This window comes from Protobothrops mucrosquamatus, unplaced genomic scaffold, assembly GCF_001527695.2.
Source record: "Protobothrops mucrosquamatus isolate PMUCROS unplaced genomic scaffold, P.Mucros_1.0 scaffold2326, whole genome shotgun sequence".
NCBI classification, from domain to species: domain Eukaryota; kingdom Metazoa; phylum Chordata; class Lepidosauria; order Squamata; family Viperidae; genus Protobothrops; species Protobothrops mucrosquamatus.
The window spans coordinates 1-22090 of NW_015388409.1; the positions used below are offsets into that span (position 1 = coordinate 1).

The 22090-nt window shown below is 43.1% G+C and overlaps 1 protein-coding gene across 1 annotated transcript in view; it reads left to right on the forward strand.

Moving 5' to 3' along the window:
* Nucleotides 1-3116: 3116 nt before the first annotated feature.
* Nucleotides 3117-22090, forward strand: part of CNTRL (centriolin) — a 34218-nt gene continuing 15244 nt past the window's right edge. The window contains exons 1-24 of the mRNA XM_029285834.1: nt 3117-3155; nt 6116-6332; nt 7370-7494; nt 7662-7792; nt 8298-8439; nt 9376-9562; nt 10006-10199; nt 10574-10693; nt 11331-11547; nt 12007-12116; nt 12661-12855; nt 15087-15240; nt 15418-15638; nt 15724-15900; nt 16213-16347; nt 16684-16826; nt 16929-17136; nt 18102-18281; nt 18458-18637; nt 18918-19034; nt 19847-19985; nt 20119-20261; nt 20936-21119; nt 21633-21935. Coding sequence (XP_029141667.1) covers nt 6149-6332; nt 7370-7494; nt 7662-7792; nt 8298-8439; nt 9376-9562; nt 10006-10199; nt 10574-10693; nt 11331-11547; nt 12007-12116; nt 12661-12855; nt 15087-15240; nt 15418-15638; nt 15724-15900; nt 16213-16347; nt 16684-16826; nt 16929-17136; nt 18102-18281; nt 18458-18637; nt 18918-19034; nt 19847-19985; nt 20119-20261; nt 20936-21119; nt 21633-21935 — 3889 coding nt within the window. The 5' untranslated portion in view covers nt 3117-3155; nt 6116-6148. The remainder of the gene's footprint in view (nt 3156-6115; nt 6333-7369; nt 7495-7661; nt 7793-8297; nt 8440-9375; nt 9563-10005; nt 10200-10573; nt 10694-11330; nt 11548-12006; nt 12117-12660; nt 12856-15086; nt 15241-15417; nt 15639-15723; nt 15901-16212; nt 16348-16683; nt 16827-16928; nt 17137-18101; nt 18282-18457; nt 18638-18917; nt 19035-19846; nt 19986-20118; nt 20262-20935; nt 21120-21632; nt 21936-22090) is intronic.

Consider the following 22090-nt stretch of genomic DNA (forward strand, 5'->3'; position numbering starts at 1 on the left):
CCTCATATTAAATTGCATCATCAGGTTTACTTTTGGTTCTAAGAAGTCTGGCTGGTACTACTAATAAATAATAATAATAATAATAAACCCTTTATTATCAAAGTATAACATGTATACAGTGAAATTGGCTGAGCCAACTCAGGCACTGGAGGAGGCTGGTTAGCTGTCTGGTTCTAAGATCCACAGCCAATAGCTAAAATTGTCTTGAGTCAATTTTTTTTGCTACTTTTTAGGCATGTTTGTCAAACTTGTGTCTGTTCTTTTTACCCTTGATACTTTGTAATGTTTTTTTTTAAAACTGCTAAAGCAAGCCTTAAGGTAAACTTTAGCAAGGCCCAAAGATTATTGCAGTAGTTAACATGTTGCAAACAGTACTTGCCAGGCTTCCTCACTTTCATGATATACTGGGGAGTGAATTAAACCATCGGTCTTACTGTTGATGTCTTCTTCTTCGTCTACATGGATTCATGCCTTTGAAATTAAAAAAAAAATCAACATCACCAAATGACCAGTGGATGTTCAGAGGCTAGAAAAGCAATCAGTAGTCAAAGGGGCTTTTATGTGTTTTATCCTACGTGTGAAAGAAGGCAAGATACAATGAACTGTAACATTGTTCCCTCGAGCAACTAGTGGTCTTCTACAATCATGTTTTGCTTCTTTTAGAGCAGAGGTGTCAAACTTGCCACGTCACGTGACGTCGCAACGTGTTGGGTTTTTTGCATTGCCGGAGCTGGGTGGGCGTGGCCTCCGTATGATGCAACCGGCTTGTGGGCCGGCAGTTTGACACCCCCTTTTTAAGGATTTGAGCCTTGACTTCAGGTCCCAAGAGTTGAGTGTATTCAAGAAAGTCAAGGCTCAAACCCTTAAAAGGGTGTCAAACTGCCGGCCCACAAGCCGGTTGCGTCATAGGGAGGCCACGCCCACCCAGCTCCGGCAATGCAAAAAAAAAAAAAAAAAAGTCGCGACACCCATTTTAAGGATTTGAGCCTCGACTACCATTTCCTCACGTCCCAAGAGTTGCGTGTATTCAAGAAAGTAAGGGCAACTCCAGATACTGGAGCAATTTTGCCTTTAAGCTAAATTTTGCCTTTAGCCCTTTTAACTGCACCTGGCTAAAGTTGCCTCATCTTTATTCCCGAGAGTCAGGTCAGCTCCTGGCCCCGAAGTAATTTTAATTAACTTTTCTTCCTCGAAGTGCTTTTAGCCTGCAAAAGAGGTGGCTGAGGTTACCTCTGACTTTATTCTGAAGCTAATTTTAACTTATTCGCCTTTGCTGGTTTGCTCCTCTTTAAAGGGGCATGGCTAAAATTACCTCAGGCGCCAAGAATTTGCTTTACTCCTGAGAGCAAAGTCAGCTCCTGAGTCCATTTTACCTTTAAAACCCTTAATTTTAATTCTTATCCACCTGTGGTGGTTTGAAGCTAATTTTAACTCTTATTCAGCTGTGATAGTTTGCTCCTTTTTAAAGGCACGTGGCTGAAATTACCTCAGGCTCCGCCAAAATTTTACTCTGAGAACCTGATTTTTGGCTAAAAGGCGCCAAGAATTTACCTTTAAAACGAATTTTAATTCTTATCCACTTGTGGTAGTTTGAAGCTAATTTTAACTCTTATTTAGCTATGGTGGCTTGCTCCTTTTTCAAGGGACATGGATAAAATTACCTCAGGCGCCCAGAATTGGCTTTATTCCTGAGAGCAAGGTCAGCTCTGGAGGCAATTTTACCTTTAAAACTATTTTTAATTCTTATCCACCTGTATGGTAGTTTGAAGCTAATTTTAACTCTTATTTAGCTACGGTGGCTTGCTCCTTTTTCAAGGGACATGGCTAATATTACCTCAGGCGCCAAGAATTTGCTTTATTCCTGAGAGCAAGGTCAGCCAGAGTCCATTTTACCTTTAAAACGAATTTTAATTCTTATCCACCTGCGGTGGTTTGAAGCTAATTTTGATTCTTATCCACCTGTGGTAGTTTGAAGCTAATTTTAATTCTTATCCACCTGTGGTAGTTTGAAGCTAATTTTAACTCTTATCCACCTGCGGTGGCTTGCTCCTTTTTAAAGGCACGTGGCTGAAATTACCTCAGGCTCCGCCAAAATTTTACTCGAGTTCTGGGCTAAAATTACCCCAGACGCCAAGAATTTGCTTTATTTCTGAGAGTAAGCTCAGCCCGAGTCAATTTTACCTTTAAAACTATTTTTTTTTATTCTTATTCACCTGTGGTAGTTTGGTCCTTTTAAAATGGACGTTACTCTAAGAACTCGAGTCTTGGCTAAAATTACCCCCGACGCCAAGAATTTGCTTTATTCCCGAGAGCAAGGTCAGCTCTTCGAGGCAATTTTTACCTTTAAAACTAATTTTAATTCTTATTCACCTGGACTAGAATTACGTTATTCCCTAAGGGGAAAGACTAACTATCTTTAGTGACCTGTGGTATCGGCGTCCTTTTAAATAACAGATATTACCTGAGCCAGAACTGGCCGTTTTACTCTTAAGAATACACGCCGAGGTTTAAAATTACCACAGGTGCTACCCTTACTCCGCGAGAATAGGCTATCCATTAGCTAAAGAACTCACGCTCCCCTCCGTATCTTACAACGTAGAAAAGCCTCAGAATTACCTCAAAGCTCAAAAGGCCCTGCCCGGCCTCGAGCTCGAGGACTTGGGCCGCGGGAGCGACGGAGAGAGAGACATTTTTGGCCCCCCGGCCCCCCGGCCCCCCGCAGCATCGTCTTTTTTGAGGAAAAAGAGACGCGGTAGTAGCGGCGTCGGCTGCCTACGCAGCGCACTCGCTTTTCTTTTTTGCACTCGGCTTGAGGAGCGCGCCGACTTTTTAAATGCCCCCGCCTCTCGGAGAGGAGAGAGGCCTCTCAGCCAATCCGAGCGACGGAGTTTCGCAGCAGCCAATCACGGTCGAGGCTGGCGCGGAGAAGAAACTCGCCAGGAGGTTCCTTGGGTGGCGCCGGGCCGGGGAAAGGGAGCGCGCTCGCGCTCGTTGCGCACGCGCGCACAGTGGGCGCGCGCCGCTGTGTTTTCCCACCCCAACCTCGCAATCCGGGCCCGGCCGCGGCTCCCGGAGCGGTTGCCATGGAAACGGCGGGAAGCAACGCGCGGCGCGCGAGGCGCCTCATTACGGCCAGCTGGGCCGAAGCTGCGCAGGTGAGGGAAGATTTGGCGGTTGCGACGTTGTGTGTCAGTGTGTGTGTGTGTGAGTGTGTAATGCCTTCTCTTCGAGGCTTCGCCCCCATCTGGGGGACTCTTCGCCCCGCCGGTGTGGGGGGGGGGCGGACCTTTGAACTACAAATCCCATCCCTGAGGCAGCCAGCGGATCTCCCCTGGTGCGTGAGAGGCCGGAGTACGGTTGGAGGCTGCCGCCCCCCTCCCCGCAAAGGCCCGGTTTCTTTAAAAAAAATCTGAAAATTTATACAGAAAGTAATAAAAAAAATAAAAGGATGACTATATGTAGAGTATAGGAGATGCGTTGGACTACAGTTCCCATTAGCCAGCCTGTTGCAAGAGGGGGCAATCCCCATCAGCCCTCCCCCCCAAGGCTGGCTAATGGGAACTGTAGTCCAAAGCATATAACCAGAAGCTTTGGACTACAGTTCCCATTAGCCAGTGTGTTGCAAGAGAGGCTATCCCCTCAGCCCCACCCAGACTGTCTAATGGGAACTGTAGTCCAAAGCATTTCCAATACTCTACATATAACCAGATGCTTTGGACTACAGTTCCCATTAGCCACTCTGTTGCAAGAAGGGGCAATCCCCATCAGCCCTCCCCCCCCAAGGCTGGCTAATGGGAACTGTAGTCCAAAGCATATAACCAGAAGCTTTGGACTACAGTTCCCAGTAGCCAGTGTGTTGCAAGAGAGGCAATCCTCTCAGCCCCCCCCCCAGGCTGCCTAATGGGAACTGTAGTCCAAAGCATTTCCAACATATAACCAGATGCTTTGGACTACAATTCCCATTAGCCAGTCTGTTGCAAGAGGGGCAATCCCCATCAGCCCTCACCCCAAGGCTGGCTAATGGGAACTGTAGTCCAAAGCATCTCCTATGCTCTACATATGACCATTATTTTATTTTATTTTATTTTATTTACTGTATTAAATTTTCTGGTTGCAGTTCCTTTCCATCTAAAATTCAAAGTCCCTTTTTCTTTTTTTCTCTTTTTTTGGTTGCATCTTCTCCACCACGTTACAATCTTGCCAGGCAGCCCATGGTTTTATTTTGTTGTGCAAATATTGAATTTATTTTTTCCAGGTTTTTTTTTAAGAAACAAATTTCAGGACTGGTTTGTTTTGCTTTGCTTAAAAGTTATAATAGAGTTTTTGATACATGGTGTTCTTGCCCTGTGAAAGAAATTGACCCAAATTTGAAACTGTTTCTCCCTTTTTCTATTATAGGAATTCTTCCCCCCCCCCCATCCCCGGTTAAAGGTTTTCAAAAGAGGTGCTTGTCCGAAAGTGCAAAATAATAATGGCTATCTTGGTTGAGTTTCTTTATTCGTGGTTTAAATGTGGTTTATGGAATTAACCAGATTTTCTGCTCTTGAATGACACTGAACGTATTACCCCTATGGGCTACTTTAGCAGAGCACCCTGAAGTGGGTGACAGATTAGAAGTGGGTGACTGATTCCTTGTGTTGGACAAACTCGGTTATTGATTGATAAAATCTGCTGCTTTCTACTTCATGTGTTAGAAAAAAATTGCAATGGAGAAACTGTGATCTTTTGCCTATTGTACAACTACTATATAGTTTTCAGCACTCCTTGCCAATGGATATACTGGCAAGGTCTGCTAGGGGCTGTAATCCAGCAACATCTGCAAGCACAGCATGTTCCTGTACATGATGAAATGTTACATGCATGTATTTTTTTTCCTTGTAAACTGCATAATTTCTCTAGTACTGCATAAGAAAAACCTCACAAATCTGATAAACTCAATAAAATCTATCTTCAGGCTCAATGTCTTATGACTTCATAGGCTGTCTATGTAATTTTCTTTGCTGCAGTATAGAAGCTATTTATTACTATTTTCTTTTAGATTTTTTTTTTCAAGTTCCCAGTCTACCCTATAACTTTGGATTTTCTTGTGGCCTCCTATCCAGGCATAAACCCGCAGCCGTTTTTGAACTGAACATGGTCAGCCAAGTGCTGTCTCCTGCTGAGGTGATAAGAAGCCCAATACCAAGAAATTTGTCTGAAATGGTGTAGGGTTCCTGCCTGAGCAGGGGGTTGGACTCGATGACCTCCAAGGTCCTTTCCAACTTTATTATTATTATTATTATTATTAAAGCAGTCAGAAGAGAAATAATGTATTAGCAATAAAATCTGATACAAGACAAAAGGGCTGCCTTCCTTCAAAAATTTGTTGAGAATGAACTTAGAACAGGCGATGTGTTTTTCCTGATTTTAGTTTAAGCTAGTTTCCAGCAATGACTGGCTCTTTTGTATACCAGTAGAAACATGCCCAAAGGAAAGAACATAGAAACCATCAAAGGCATATTTTTAAAAATATTAAATACCAAAATAAATTTGGGGCACTGCTTTCATTAGTATCCATCTAGGAGAATAGATTATGCAGAAAAAAGCTATATGCATTCAGAGAACAACCTCAGATCTTACTTTCAAGTCATTTTTTTTTCCTTCCTAAATATGAAACAGTTTGATCTCTGGTTTTATCTTTAAAAAAGTAGCTACTACTTTGCCGATACAGAGGAGAGAGTCATCTTACAATCTATGCTTGTTATTAGTGGCCTCAAGGTAGGTAACGGAAGCAAATCATCGGGGCAAACACTGAAGGGATTTCTTGAGCTGATCCTGCTACTTTGGAACTGTAAAAGCAGCAGCTAACATCTGCTAAAGTGTTTATGTGCTGAAGGGGAACCACAGCTTCCGGAAAAGAGGCATGCAGTGAGTAAGCAAAGATGGAAGTGTAAAACCAGGCTGCCTTGGGGAACGTGTCTTCTAATTGATTTCCCTTCTTGTGAAAAATTAGTGCAGGGCAGGTTAATATTTTGGAGGGAAGCCGGTTTAAAAGTTGCTGACTTCTCTTGTTTTACGGTGAAGCAGCTGCTCAATTGGTTATGCCCTGCTAAAGCCTGGGTTTCTTTCGTTGCAGCTTTTTGTCTTGTGACATGCAGAGGTCTGTGCAATGAGGAGAGGCCAGCCGCAGAAAACATCCCTTGGGAAGCCACAGATGTCTCCGTCCCGCGCTCGGAGTCCAAAGTCTCCTGCAAGTGCCCGTAGCAGGTCATCGTCTCCGCTGAACAGAGAAGGGATCCACCAGCCAACTGGGCGAAGATATCAAGGAGAGGTAGATCAAGAAAGCGATACAGGTATTGCAATAATCCTTGAGGGATATAATCAAATGTTGCTTCAGGGACTTTGCTTAGGAGATCTAAATAATATTAATGTTATGATTGACATTTATGATTGATATTTATATTAATATTTATGATGTATGTATATAGCACATGTATGTATATAGCATGTTTATATGTGCGTTATGTATGTGTTACGCTTTTGAGAGGCAGAAAACAATTTCATTGTTAATGGGTACCATTGTGCCCACAGTAAAAAATGACAATAACAGTTATCTGGATGTGGCTTTTTAAGATTTTTTTTTTGTGTGTGTGTGTGTGTGTAGAATATACACTACAGGTAGTCCTTGACTTACAACTGTTCATTTAGTGTCCGAAGTTGCATGACCGTTTTTCACACTTAGGACCATTGCAGCATCCCCAAGGTCACATAATCAAAATTCAGATACTCGGCAACTGACTCATATTTATGACGGTCACAGCGTACCGGGGGAGTCACGCAATCCCCTTTTGTAACCTTCCGACAAGCAAAGTCAGATTCACTTAACAGCCATGTTTCTAACTTAACAGTGGCAGTGATTCACTTAACAACTGTGGCAAGATAGCTTGTAAAAGGGGGCTAAACTCACTTAACAACTGTCTTGCTTAGCCACAGAAATTTTGGGCTCAGCTGTGTCGTAAGTCGAAGTCTATCTGTATTTCTATTTTCGCTTACCACTTCATCCGACGTGAATATGATTTCTAATCCTATCCCAAAAGATTTCAGGCTTTATGAAGTTGATGGAGGAGAAGAGATCTGCTTTTCTCCTGCTGGTCTTTTTCTACTTTGTATTAAATGGGTTGTTTGATTTTAAAGTTTTTAATATTGTGCGGCACCCAGAGTGTTGCGGAGTTGGCAGCTTGTAAGTTTAATACAGCGGTTTCTCAACTTCAGCCATTTTAAGATGTCTGAACTTCAACTCCCATAATTCACCTCCTTGGCTTTGATAATGTTTAGATTGTTCCCTGTTCTGTATCACTCACTACCTCAAAAACCTTGCTGTTGATTTCAGATGGCAGTCCAGGTATCCGGTACATAACAGAGCCTCTTATTAAGAAGCTGGCCAAGCAAGAGAATCTGCCACGCGTGACTGCTCTGAACCTTTCCCTCAGTAAAGATGGAGGGAAGAAATTTAAGGTATATGTCTGGTGCTTTGTACTTTAACAACCGTCAACCACAGACAAATAAGAGATTGCGGGAATTGGGCAAATAAACCCGATCTAAAGAAACACCTCATAATGCTTTATAGTGTGATTGCAGAGCTGAAATAGATTAATTCAATAGCATGTTCTTATTCCTTTCAGTACATAGAAAATCTGGAGAAATGCAGTAAACTGGAAGTCCTAAACCTCAGTCATAATCTGATTGAAAAGATCGAAAAATTGGATAAACTTCTGAAGCTATTAGACCTCAACCTCTCTTTCAATAAAATAAGGTAAGCAAGAAAAAAGAGTGAATAATTACAAAGCAAATGATTCTTTTCTTGAGGGTTTTTTTTTTTAAAAACCCAGATAAGTCTGTTCCCATTTTTTTAAACTTGTATCAGTCGGAGATTAATGTGTTGTAAAATGAGGAGGACCAACTTTTACATTCTTCTTAAACTCCTGATAAACCCTCTCAATTTCAATATCTTGGTCATTCTTTTGTTGTAAAGGGATATAAGTACATGGAGGAAGTCTAAGAAGTACATGGAAAAAGAATGCATAATAACAAACCAATGTATGTTAGCAAACTTCCTGTAAGTTTAGATGCCCTTGTAACTTCTTAGTTTTTTATTTAAGCTGAGGCGTTGTTCAGTTCTTCTAATCCTGGCCTATGGAGTGGGAAAATGTTATCACAGCTCTTCCTTTGTGTAAGGACTAACATTAATGATAAAATCTGAACCTCACCTTAAAATGCCTGTTTATCAACCTATCTCTCTCTTTTTTTTGTGTGTCCAGTAAAATAGAAGGTATTGAACATTTACACAGTCTTCAAAAGCTGAATCTGGCTGGGAATGAGATTGAACACCTCCCTATGTGGCTGGGGAAAAAACTCCGATCCCTCCGCATCCTGAATTTAAGAAAAAATAAAATCTCATCAGTAAGTGATTTTCCCCCATAGCAGTGTTTACTATCCTACCATAGCTATAATTGTGATTGTTTAATTCCGTTCCATCACTATAACAATATACTCACCTCTGAAAACAGTTGTGCTTCATTGGAATACCAGACTATAACTAAAGTGGTTAGAATGCAGTATTGCAGGCTAACTCTGCCCATAGCCAGGAGTTTGATCCTGACCGGTTCAAGGTTGACTCAGCCTTCCATCCTTCCAAGATTGATAAAATGAGGACCCAGATTGTTGGGAGCAAATATGACTCTGTAAACCGCTTAGAGAGGGCTGTAAAGCACCGTGAAGTGCTATATAAGTCTAAGTGGTATTGCTTTTGCCAAAGGAACCAACTGGGATAACCAGTTGCAGAATCCTATGACTGCAGAAAGTTACTATAAATATGTATTGCTTTCTGCTGGAAAACAAGGAGAGGGCCACATAATTTCTGGGAAATGTTCCCTCAAGCTAAAAAAAGAAAATGTACTCTCTCCCACACAAAGAAGCATTTTGTGTGTCCTTAAAATGCTCTTCATTGACTTCTGTTTTTGGTTCTATCGCTGTATATTTGTAAAGCTCTATAAAAGTCCTGTAGTAGAAAAAGCAGGGGTTTTTTTTTTTAAAAAAAAAAACACCTTTCCCTAATTCACAATTCAGCTCAGTTTGTCTTTGTATAGCATCCTTACAGACGTCTTTTCGGTAGTAGCTATACAAATAGATTGTTTACTCCAGAAATTGAGTTAACATTATGCGTTATGATTGGCAGAATCATTGTGTGTTAGTGTGAGTGTGTGTAATGCCTTCTCCTCATCGATTTCTATTCAGTTTTAGCCTAAAAGAACAATTTAACGTTACTTATCTGTAGTAGGAAACTAACTTCAGCTTACGCCTCAAGTGTTTAATTCCTACGCTATTCTTTCCTTTCAGCTCTACGAAGTAGCCAAACTGAAGCCTCTTAAAGATTTGACTTCTCTGTTGCTGGCAGACAACCCAGTGGTCAACCTGCCTCACTATCGTCTCTATACCATCTTCCATCTGAGGTCATTGCAGGATCTGGAGGGGCAGCCGGTGACAAATTGTGACAGGGAAGAAGCCCTTGAAAGATTTAATTTAGGTAAACAAGTGTAGTTTGAACCCTCGTTGTGCATTCGGACGTTTTTTTCTAAAAATATGTTACATTGCATTAGGTGGAATCCCCCCCCCCCCTTATGTAGAAGCATTTAGGACCATAATTGAAAATGAACTGCTCCAATTTCTTTTTAAGTGTGATCATGCTTTCATGTAGAAAAGGATTGTTTGTGACAGTTGGATGGTAACCCACCTTCTAATCTGTTCCATATAGTCTGTGTGAGATACAAGAGCTTGTCAATCACAGCCTCACACTGTGTGACAGGCTTCCCTCAGCAATGTCTTTGGCACCAGCCTCCTGCTAGATTTTTCCTCTCTCAGTTATAAGTGAACATTCAGTTTGGCCTGCCAATCCAATTTGCATTCCTTATTTGCTTTCCTGCCAAGAAGAAGCTGGACATCACTCTCTGGCTTGCTTTGTCTTTGCAGAAGAGGTAGAACACCTAGAACATAACCTGGAACAGATGACCAAGGAGATGGAACACTTGCAGAACAAACAGTCTGATTTGCTAGAGCAGATCCAGCAACAAGAGGAGCAGAATAAATCCTTAAAGCAGAAGCAAGACCAGCAGAAACAGAACCACAAAGACCTGGAGACTGAGCTGGAAACCAAAAACGAGTTGGTAAAAGCAATATATATGGGTGTTAACCACCCATAGATTCTATTTTAAGGTTATGGATTGCTTGCAGACTTAATATGAAGTTAAATTCTTTAGGGCATGCACTGCACCATATGCTTTTATTAACTATGGTTAATTGAACAGTTTGTTATGCTAAGCCATCATGTGATCTGTTCTGGTTTTGGCTTTGCCTTCTGCATGAACAAACCCACTATGGATTGTTCAGCAAACCAGGAGCCTAAAGCATAGCTTTACATGATGCGTAAGCCAATTTGTCACATCATCCACGCCCACTATTGTGCTGTGATCTTGACTTGCTGCTTGTGTTCACATTTTCCTGAAGCTGACATTGTTTTACTCCCTGCATTTTCCCTTAGCTGAAGCAGAAAACCGTGGAACTGACTCGAGCTTGTCAGAAGCAGTATGAGCTGGAACAAGAACTGGCCTTCTATAAAATTGATGCCAAATTCGAGCCGTTGGGCTATTATCCCATGGAGGTAATTCTTGGATGGTGTTCTAATTTCCAAGGATCTAAAATTTTGGCTAGCACGAGTTCTGGTAGTCCCATTCTCAATGGGATGATCATTTATTTATTTATTTGTTTGGATTTTTATCCCGCCCTTCTCCTTACGGACTCAGGGCGGCTGACAGCCTGGTAAAACAAATACAGAGATAAAAATGATGATCAGAGAAGAGAGGCTTATGCACATTAAGTACGTGCTCAGATTACTCCTTCCTCTGATGATGATGGCGCTGATGATGTTACCTAGTTGGGTAGTGAAATGTCTGCAAGAAAAGCAGCAAGCTCGGAGAGCACTAAGTATTCCATGCTTCTTCCTCACCAAGGATTCCATACTTCTTCCCATGGCTAACTTCAGACTTATGGAAGAAGTAATAAAAAGAGTCATCCTTGGAACTGGATCGTGTTTTCGTGGGACTCTCTGTGCTTCCAAAGTATGAACCCTCAATAAATTGCAGGCCAGAATAAGAATTAGTAGTAAGATCTTTATGAAACACATTGGTTAAATCAAAAAAGAAATAAACTATAGAAAACGTCTCATGGTTCAGATGATGCTGGCTTTGCGGATGATCTCCTGACATCCCTGGACTCTTGCGTTACTTCTCCTGTTTTAGGATGTCGAATTTGACAACGTACCGGGCGAAAGTCCTTACATCGGGAAGGCCAGGTACAAAAGGAACATGTTTGCTGTGGAAGGTTACATCCCCAGGAAGGCTCAGCAGATGCAGATGGGAAACCTGGAACAGGAACCAGAAGCCCAGCAGCTGAAACAGAATCTGCTTCAGTCGCTCGATAAACAGCTTGAGGAAAAAGAGAGGAAGATTAAAGAAGGTATTAACAGCTTTCTTTTTCCTACCTTGAAATCATGAGCAGCGGGCGTGTGACCCCTCAGGAACATTTGATTGATGCTGATCTATCCATAAGCGAATTGAGTCCATGCGATGACAGAGATGACCTGAAATAGAACAGCTCCTCCTCTCACAGGTTTAGCCATCCTGGTAGATTCCAGTAAGACACGCTGAAATAGCTTCAGAGGTTATTCAAATTTAAAGTCAAAAACCCTTGGCTCTTTTGATCTTTCTTTTTAAACTCATCTCCGATCCTCAGCCTCTCAGCGGCCTCTCAAACCCTAGGCGTGAAAGAAAAGAGTCTTTAAAAGCTTTGGCAGCAGTTGTTATTTAAAAATTTAAAAAGGATTGGCTTTTCTAACACTAGAGAGATGCCTTCCAGAGCTTCTCCATTGCCCGCTTTTAATCAATTGAATCTTAATTTTTTTTTTCATTTTTTCAGCCCAGGAACAATTGGCCACACTGCACAATGAAGTCGCAAAGGCAGAGCAACAGGTCTTAACAGTCACCGAGGAACTTAAACAAGTCCAAGATGCTGTTGGGCAGAAAAAGGTAGGAACAAATGAGCAATCTAGCTAGGCTCACCCAACATGCTAAACCATGTTTCTGCTTTGCCAGTCACGTGTTGCGTCAAACCCAATAAACCATAGATAAAAACGGTTTAATGCGAGACATAACCTTAGCTGTTAAGAGTTTTTTTGTGCCTGAAGGATCAATTTCAAACATTCCAGTTTAAGGCTCTTAAACTGGAGGACACGATGCTTTTTGGAGCAAAACATTAAAACAATCCTTCAACTGGGATGGGAACAATAACAACATATTTAGCATTTTATCTTCCATTTTCATCATTTATAGCAATGCTGCTGAGCATAAAATGACGAGAGACTGACTCGGAAACCCTCAACACAGTCCTGCACATTTATATTTGGATTTAATTTCCATTAATGCAAGGATGTCTAAGCAGGAAGGGGAACCCCAATTCCCGAATTACAATAGATTCCAGGTTTTTATACCTCGGCTTTTAGCTTGGGAATCTCTTGCGTGCTCCTCCTTTCCCAGGTTTCGTTGATTATATGCTCTGCATGTTCAAATCCAGGCATCTGAAGCAGAAAAGGATTGTTTTCGGCACCAGCTAAGCAACAAGATACGTCTCCTACATCGTTTACAAGAAGAGGCTCTGGAACTAGAGAGACAGATGCAAAAACAGCGCCAAGAAATGGCGGAAAAGGAAAAGGAACTAGAAGGCTTGCAAAGTTTCCTAGATTCTCTGGATCCTAAAGACCCAAGACACGTAAGTCTTCCCGTTTCGAAACGGCTTTCTTTCTTTCTTTCTTTCTTTCTTTCTTTCTTTCTTTCTTTCTTTCTTTCTTTCTTTCTTTCTTTCTTCCTTCCTTCCTTCCTTCCTTCCTTCCTTCCTTCCTTCCTTCCTTCCTTTCTTTCTTTCTTTCTTTCTTTCTTTCTTTTTTAACTAGGATCTGTTCCGTTGAAGAAACCCAACTCAACTTCGAGTTGATTTCTTTTAGCTTTTTGGCAACTACGTCCTTCAGATGCTTCCTGTTTATTGCCAGAGTTGTTGCCAACTGGTCTGCCGGAGGTTTAGATGCAGTTGCACCTACCCAGAGTTCCCTCAGCAAAGCCAACTTCCACTGACCCCAATTCTTTCCTTTTGCGGAATATCGCAAATTACTGTAGCACGGATGGCTTGCAAGCAGCTCCTCTAGCTTTTCAATCCCCGTGGGCGTGAATGCTTCTTGTCCCAAACTAATTTTTTTGTGCGCGAGGCCACAAAGCGCACCACACAAAAAGCCCTGCCCAGATTGCAGCCTTCCAAAACTGACATCCCCGCATGCTTTCCAAACAGAAGGAAGCCGTTTCCTCTCCAGATCTGCTTGCTGCAGCTCCTAAAGCCGATTGGCCGCCGACGGGCCGCTTCCTGTGTTGTGATTTAAAGCAAACAGGGCAGAGCCCAACTAGCTTGAGACGAGCAGGGGATTGGGCACGCCCGTTCCTGCTGTGCAAGCGTCACAAAGAATCTGGCACGGGTCTCTGGAGCTGGCTTCTTTCAAACCACTTCCTCGCCTGAGTGCAACTGTCAAAAGAGTGGACGATGCACAGGACGAGAAAAGAGATTAGGGGAACTGGGTCCCAGTTAAGCAACGCCTTCCGTTGCTGCATGAATTTCACATGCTGAGGGAGGGCGGGGAGGGGGGAGGCTGCGGAAAAGAAAGCAAGACAAAGAAAGTAGTGTAAGTCTTCTCCTTTTTTTCCCCCCTCTCCCCCTCCTCCTGTCAAAAGACTCAGCTCAGCAGCTGCAGAGACCTCGAGGGAGTCGAGAGTATTCAGCGATAGACTGTAAAAAAGAGAGAGAAGGATCTTGCACAATTGTGGGTGTGTCACCAGGGGCTGAGCAGTTTAGCGAGTGTGCGATTGTGCTCACATGTAGCGTGCTTCAACCTCTTTTTGCGTTGCTTCCGAGAATCTGGAGGAGCGGATCTGGAAATCATTTCATTCTCGGAATCGGAGTAATTAGGATTTTGCATTTTTTAAAATAATCGCTGGACGCTGCAGTTTTGCAAAGGGACCGTTGGACTAACCACTGAGATACCTCCTTCTTCTTCTTCTTGTTTTTTAACCATTGCTGTTGCTTTTATTTGGGAAGTTGGCAGTCCAGACCATCATTTTTCTTTTCTTCTTTTCTTTTTTTCTATTGATACAGAAACAGCCAAATACAGTATAGCTGTAATTATTGGTAGGCTGAAGGCCCAGCTGAAGGAAATCAAGCAGGCAGAATTTAGCTACTGTTTTCTAAGCCTGGTGGTGCAAAGGGAGCATTGTAATAAAACCTGCTATCAGGACAATTTAGGTGGGCTGTGCTGTCAGTCTAATCATGATAGGTGTTGCCTGGTAAACCCATCATTCAACTTGGAATGGGATTTGTGATCTTTAAAAAACCGGTTACTGCATATAGTACTTACATTAGCTGCTGAGGGTGTTTGGTTTTTGTTTTCTTGCCGTTGCTTTGAGCTGTCGTAGAACATAGAATAAGAGAGTTGGAAGCGACCGACCTCGGAGGTCTTCTAGTCCAACCCCCTGCTGGAGCAGGAGACCCTACACCATATCAGACAAATGGCTGTCCAATCTCTTCTGGAAAGCCTCCAGTGATGGAGCATCCACAACTTCTGGAGGGAAGCCGTTCCATTGGTTGATTGCTCTCACCGATAAGAAATTTCTCCTTAGTTCTAGGTTGCTTCTCTCCTTGGTTAGTTTCCATCCTTTGCTTCTTGTCCTGCCTTCTGGTGCTTTGGAGAATAGGTTGATCTCCCCCCCCCTTCTTCGTGGCAACCCCTCAGATATTGGAAGACTGCTATCATGTCACCCCTAATCCTTCTTTTCATTAAACTGGACATACCCAATTCCTGCAACCGTTCTTCGTATGTTTTTAGCCTCCAGCCTCCTAATCATCTTTGTTGCTCTTCCCGGCACTTTTCCCAGAGTCTCAACCTCTGTCCATTCTGTTCCTAGGCTCATATGAAGGCCCAGAAAGCAAGCAAAGAGCAGCAACTGGACATGATGAGGAGGCATTATAAGCAACTGGAAAGCCGCCTGGATGACGTGCTGTCCCGGATCGCAAATGAAACCGAGGAAATCCGGGATTTGGAGCAACAGCTTACAGATGGTAACCTTCTCCTTTGCAGTCATCTCCTCCATCCAAAACTTTTATGGCAAACTGGTCACAGGTGCCTCGGACATAGGGGCACAGGCATTTAGTGACACCGGTAAATATAAGTAAATGTTTTGTTGCAAGAAACATCTGGGGTAGCTTGTGAACTATCTTGAATTCATCTGTTTGCAGGCCAGATTGCAGCCAACGAAGCCCTGAAGAAAGACTTGGAAGAAGTGATCCTAGGATTACAGGAATACCTCAAGAACGTTAAGACTCAGACGAAGCAAGCCACCGACGAGTGCAAAGAGCTGCGGAAGGAGAAGGAAAGTTTGTTGAAAAAATTGGGGGAAATAGAGGAGGAGAGGAACCAGTTGGAAATAGTGGCCATTGATGCTGAAAACCTGAGAAAGGTGAGTTTCCGAAGGCACCTGTCTTCCTCAAATGCTATTTTTCCCTCTGTTTCTTTAGCTGACAGGTTGGTATCTTTGATTTCAGGAAACTGCGAACCTGGAACGGGCTCTCCAACAGCAGCGTGAACTCAATGAAGCCTTGCAGGAAGCCCAAGGAGAAATCAGTGCTTATGAGGCTGAGCTGGAAGCTGAGCTGAAGGCCCGAGACACTGAAGCCAGCCAGCAGAAAGAAGAGCTCGAGAACTTAAAGCAGATTATTCAGGTAAGGCAAACGTACAGAAAGAAGATTCCCTCATCTTATTGTCTGAAAATCAAAGTTAATGGCTCTCCAGCTTTAGAATCGTTGCCGGGAGTGATGTTTTAAGGCGTCAAAGATGTTCTGAACAGATTTATTTCAACAAAGGCATTCCCAAATTCCATCCTGATGAAAGTTGAGAAATGGGAACTTCATCTTCAGAGCCTTTAGAAGGAAAATGTAAATCAATATTCAGTAGCTTAATTTGGAGGTTTCTTTAAAAAAAATTCTCTTCGTTTGCTTTCTACCTCGTTTTTTTTTTCTGATTGGGGGGTACAGGTGGAACAGTCTGCCCTCCAAGCCCAGCTTGGCAAGGAGAGGCTAGCCCTGGAGAATGCCTTGGCCAAAGCACAATTGTGTGAAGAGAAGGAACAGGAAAATAATCAGCTGCTCTCCCAACTCAACCAGCTGCAGGTAGACTATTTTTCCCAATTGCATTCGTAGCTCTGCTCCTTTTCCTTCAAAGAATTAATATTAGCCTGATGGAAACCAGTTACATTTCCTTGTCATTCAGGTCTGTTAAAAATTAACAAAACCTTTATGCTAGAGAAATTATTATTTGTTGTAATAACAACAAAGCAGCTGAATGACAAAAATAATAATAATAAATCTTGCTTGCAAATGTGCAGCACAATTCATATTCTGATGAGACGTCTGTAGGTTTCATTCTGCGACTGAAATGAAAATAAATAAATTCCAACTTTGTAATGGTACAAGGTGATCTTTCAAACGTGTCTCTTGTGCGTGCAGAAGGACAATCACCTCTTGAGGCAGCAGCTGAAAGACACGCAGGAGCAAATGAATCACGCAGCCGATAGCTTAATTCATCCCGAGGAAATCTCAGCTCGTGTGAACGAACTCAAACAAAAGCTGCGGACTGGGGCAGAAATCAGGTGCGTTAAAACCAGAAGCGTCCAAAGTCTTTGTTTACTTTAATTTGTGGTTTAAATCTCCACAATCTTTTTTTTTTTTTTAAATTGCTTCTTCTACAACAGGTGCCATAACCCAAAGGACGTTTTAGGGAAGAGCCTTGCCGAGCTGCAGAAACAGTTTGTGGAGCTCTTAGCTCGTTCCCAGCAAGAAAATGAGTCTGTCCAGGCCAGAGAGAGAGCGCTCCAAAAACAGATGGCTACTCAGCGGGCTGAGCTGGAAGAAGCCCAAGAAAAGTATAAACTGGCCTGCAACAGAGCTGCAGAAGCCAAAGTAAGAAAAAATAAATAAATGGCAAAATTATAACAAGTGGGAGGAAAAGTCACTCCGCATTTTGGCAGAAATCTTTTATAAACAATAGATTGTTTTCATGGGGCACTTTTTCTCAATCCCTCTCCTGCAACCAGTATTTTACAGAAAATCTTGATCCTTAACCCTTAATCCATCTAATTAAACAGAACCCTCTCTGTCTGTCTCATTATATTTGTCTGCCTTCCTATTTCCTTGCTCTTTAGCCGTGATTATGAAGACTTTAAGCAAAAAAAATAAATAAATACCCAAACTCTCAATCAGAATTGTACAGCTTGAGACCCTCAGACTATTGATGAAGAGGACAGCGCCACTCTAAAAACAGCACCTGAGTTGTAATAAAAATTACAACTATTACAATTATTAATACAGCAGGAAAATTTTTAAGTACAGATAGTCCACGACTTACAACTGTGCATTTTGTGATTGTTCCAAGTTACAACGGCTCTGAAAATTGTGACCTATGGCCGTTTTTCGCCATGGTCATGTGATCAAAATTCAGACAGTTGGCAACTGACTCACGTTTATGACGATGGTAGGATCACGTGATCCCCTTTTGTGACTTTCTGACAAGCAAAGTCAATGGGGAAACCAGATTCACTTAACAACCTTATTATTAACAACGGTGACAAAAAAGGTTATAAAATGGGGTAAAACTCACTTAACAAATGTCTCGCTTGGCAACATAAATTTTGGGCACAATTGTGGCCGTAAGTGAGAAGGAACTGGGCTAATACATTAAATTCCACGTTCGTTTTCGTAAATTGAGATTTTCAGCCTGTTCCTTCTCACTTCTCCTCATTCCCACCTTTTAAAACTAAAAAAAAAATCCAGTTTTTTTTTATTAACATCAATAGAATGTCGGATATTGACAAGACACCTTTTCAGTATCGTTCACTGGCTTTCCTCTGCTTCTTGCATTTATCCAGATTAAATCTGAGAGAAGGCAGAATGAAGCCAGAGTTCAACAGCTAGAGGGGGACATCCAACATCTCGTTGAAAAATTGAAGAGCCTGGAAGAAATTCAGGGTCTCACCGATCAACAGCTCCAAGAAGTCGATGAGGAGAAAGAACAGATCCTTGCTGAGCTGGAAGACTTGGAGAATAAGGTGAGTATCTCCTCTTGAAATACCCTTTCTACAAAAATAGTTGGTTAATTTTTTTTAGCGTGGATGCATTCCGTTGGAAAGAGGAAGGCGAATCCTGGTTACTTTATTTATTGTTTTCAGCGCTTGGTGTTGCTTTGCTCACGTCTGTTGAAATGCGCTTTTTGGGGTCTTTCCAGAAAAAAGTGGAAGATGCGAGGGCCCAGCTGCAGTTCCACAGCCTCAGCCAGGAGCTGAAGGCCTTAAAAGAAGCCATTTCCGCTTCCGATAAGCAGGCCACAGCCCAACTCTGCGCAGCCAAAGATCAGCTCCAGTCGCTTCACGGAACCGTCTGCAAGATTAATCAGGAACGTACCGAGGTATGGTGCTGCCGAAACGCCCCTCTTGAAAACGGCGACAACCAAATCCTCACTGCTTATGGTGTTTGACGCTTGTAGCTAGGCAAACTTGATCAATGCTGTTGAAGAGATAGAGATTCTGAAAAACGGCACGCCGGGAGAATTGAACACTGAGAGAGCATTGAAAGTCCTCTGCAGCTGCTCTTTTGTAAACTAGTTAAATGCACAATCCCACCTGTAAAATGCTAATGGAAAGTGATTTGGTGTTTCCTCCCCCTTTCCTTTCTCCTCCCAACTGAAGGAGCTTCAGGAGGCCGAGAGGTTCTGCCTGCAGGCCACCCAAGCAGCTAAGGACCTGGCCAGAGCAGAAACAGAAATAGGACTTTTGCAGAAGCTTCTCAAAGAAAAGGAGGTGCAGGTATGTTCCGTTCACCTGTGCCTTTTCGTAGTGGAGCCCTGGTGGCGCCGTGGTTAGAATGCAGCATTGCAGGCAAACTCTGCCCACAGTCTGGAATTCGATCCTGACGGAGCTCAGGGCTGACTCAGCCTTCCACCCTTCCGAGGTGGGTAAAATGGGGACCCAGATTGTTGGGGTGGTTAAATTAGTCACATGGTTGTTAAGTGAATCTGGCTTCCCCATTGACTTTGCGGGTCGGAAGGTCACAAAAGATGATCAGGTGACCCTGGTGCCCTTGCCGCAGTCATAAGTACTTGCCAGTTGCCAAGAGTCTGAATTCTGATCACATGACCATGGGGACGCTGTTGACGGTCAGGTGAAAAAACTCCCAGGTGACTTTTCAGTGATGTTGTAACTTCAAACGGTCACTAAACAAACTGTCGTAAGTTGAAGACTACCTCTGTAAGTCTAAGTGCTATTACTATTGACCAAAGGGCTGGAGTGAAATGTGTAGGAGGTGGGGGGTGTAAGATGTCCATTTGAGTGTCTCCCAAAGCCCTTTAAAATTGAAAATGTGATGACAGTCTTCATCAGAAATATCTTTGGAAGATTCAAGAAGATCCCACAGGCCACCATCTGCCCAGGGAGAGGACTCAAGATATTGTCTTTGACCCCGATCCTTCTTGGTTTTACATTTCATTCAAATCCACCCACAGTTTTTTTGACAGCAGGTCAAAATCGGTTAGAGCAGCAGACAATGAAGGACTCGGTTCGGGACACCCTCGGAAGCACACCTTCTCAACCCAAAATGCTTTTTTTTCTCAATATTGCAGTTAGAACTGGGGAAAAACGACGCCGAGATGGCGGCCTTGCGGTTGCAAAAGGAAGAGTTGGAGAAGCTGAACGAACTTCTGAAACGGCAGAAAGCAGAAACTGACCGGCTCCGCGGAGCCTTAGATCAAGTTAAAAAAGGTTTGTTTCTTTTCCTCTTTGCTTTTCCAGCAAACGGGGATGAATTTGCACGGAAGATAGAATAACTAACTCAAAACAGTACGATAACCAACCTACTTAGAACTGCACACAGAATTTTTGAATTCCCTTCTAGGCAACAGGGCTGAAATTGAAGGCATACTGGGGGAAATCGAAGGACTCCAACGTACGATCTCTCAGCAGAACGAGACCATCGCTAACTTCGTGACTCCACTCCACCGGTGTCAGCCTCTGTTCTTTGTGCCGTCATCCTCCCAAGTATGAAAACGTTTACACTGTTTGCCTTGAAAGGAGCTTTCAAATCAACCAATCAGAGTCCTTTTCAGGGCTGCTGCTTGTTTTCATAAAAAAAACATCTGGAGCTAGGAAGCACCATATTATCTCACGCTTCATCCCGCCTCACACGGGCTGCTTCTAAACCTCTCCCCACCTTGCTAGGCCATAGTAAGATAAATATTTTAAGTTTTCCTCGGCCCAGCCAGTTTCTATTTTCCACAATTTCTTTTCAAGAGAGACCACTTTCCATACAATTTTTTCCCCTGCAGCCTGGTTATTATCCCTGTGGAGAAGAGACCCGGTCCCCAAAGAGAAGGAAAACCACAGCATTTACAGACAGCTTTATGAATGCCATAACTTGGAGAATTTCCATAACAAAATGATTATAGCCCCCCTTTTCCCCCCCTTGTGCATACAGATATTTGCGTATCTAAATCAGCTTCTGTATCATAGTATGTTGCCATCTTTTGATAGAAGGGTTCATAGTTGTACAATGGGTGACTTTCTGCCTGTTGCAAGCCACCCTTCCCTGGATCTGAAATAATAGCTTTTATCTTTGCCTGAAAAGCTCTCATTATTATTGGGGCCCTCCCCTCTGGGGAATATTTGTCTCAACTCAAGTTGATTATTTGTTGTTGTTTATCTTTGTTTCCAAGGCATCTACTCCCGCATCTCAGAGCACCAAAGATTCGGGCATTATTTTACAGTGTCCCGTGTCGACTCCCATCCTCAAACAGGACAGGAAGCTCGCCGAAAGCAAGAAAGCACATTATCCTGCTTCAAGAGAGTGCTGCATGCACAGCTCAGCCCAGGCTGGCCTGCAGGAACCTTCCTCTATCAGTAAGTCAGTTCAGCTAACTATCTTGCAAGTTCCTCCCTTACTTTCCAGAGAGAGCTGGGATATTATTTGCCCAGGCGTAGCAACATCTCTGTTTGCTCCCAGGAGGGAGAGGGACGCTTTTAAAATTTGATGAATAAATAAATAAAAAGGCCATAACTTCTCCTTGCTATGTACAGTATGTTACCAGTTGAAGGCAAGGACTGAGAGTGCCTCAGCATGCTTCTGGGTTGTACCTCTGACTATAAAGGGAATATTCTTGGCATTTGATTCACACTGCTAGCTTTCAGAGTGACAAGACACCCTGCATTATAAACCAGCCAGATTAAAACCAAGTAACAATATATGCCATGCAGGGCTCGGCCTTCTGTAACCATCAGCTCCGAAGTAATTTTCCACACGCTGTTTCTTTTTCTGAGAGGGCACTTCTTCGCTGTTGGTGTCTTTTGTGTTCCACAAAAGTTTCTTATCCGGGTCCTTCAGTGGGACTGTGTTCACTGTGTCTCTCCATCAAGGGCACCAAGGCGAGGGTGAAACCCTGCCCAGCACTGCTCCTTGTGTTCTGCCTCCTGGATCCATCATTTATACCCTGCTGCCGGATGGCAAACCAGTGCCTCAGGGGACGGTGTTGTACGGTCTACAACCTCTCTCCACACAAGCCATCGGAGGCCCGGTTGCTCCCACGACAGTCGTCTACGGCTCACCTCCCGCTGGAATCCAGCTGCATTATGGTTTCCTTCCCGCTAACTATTCCGTGCCGTTGGTTCCCCTGGGAATCCTTCACTGCAACATCCCTGACCACCGAGACTTGGTAAGAGGCTAGATCATCAGGTTTTGCAATGATAAAGAAGAAACTTATTATCCTTGGATAGTCTAGCCCCCTTTTCGTCAGCTCCATTCTCTCCCTTAGTAATCAGGAAATGATTTGACTAGGCTACCAGATGACTGTATGATAAGGATAGTGACAAATGTC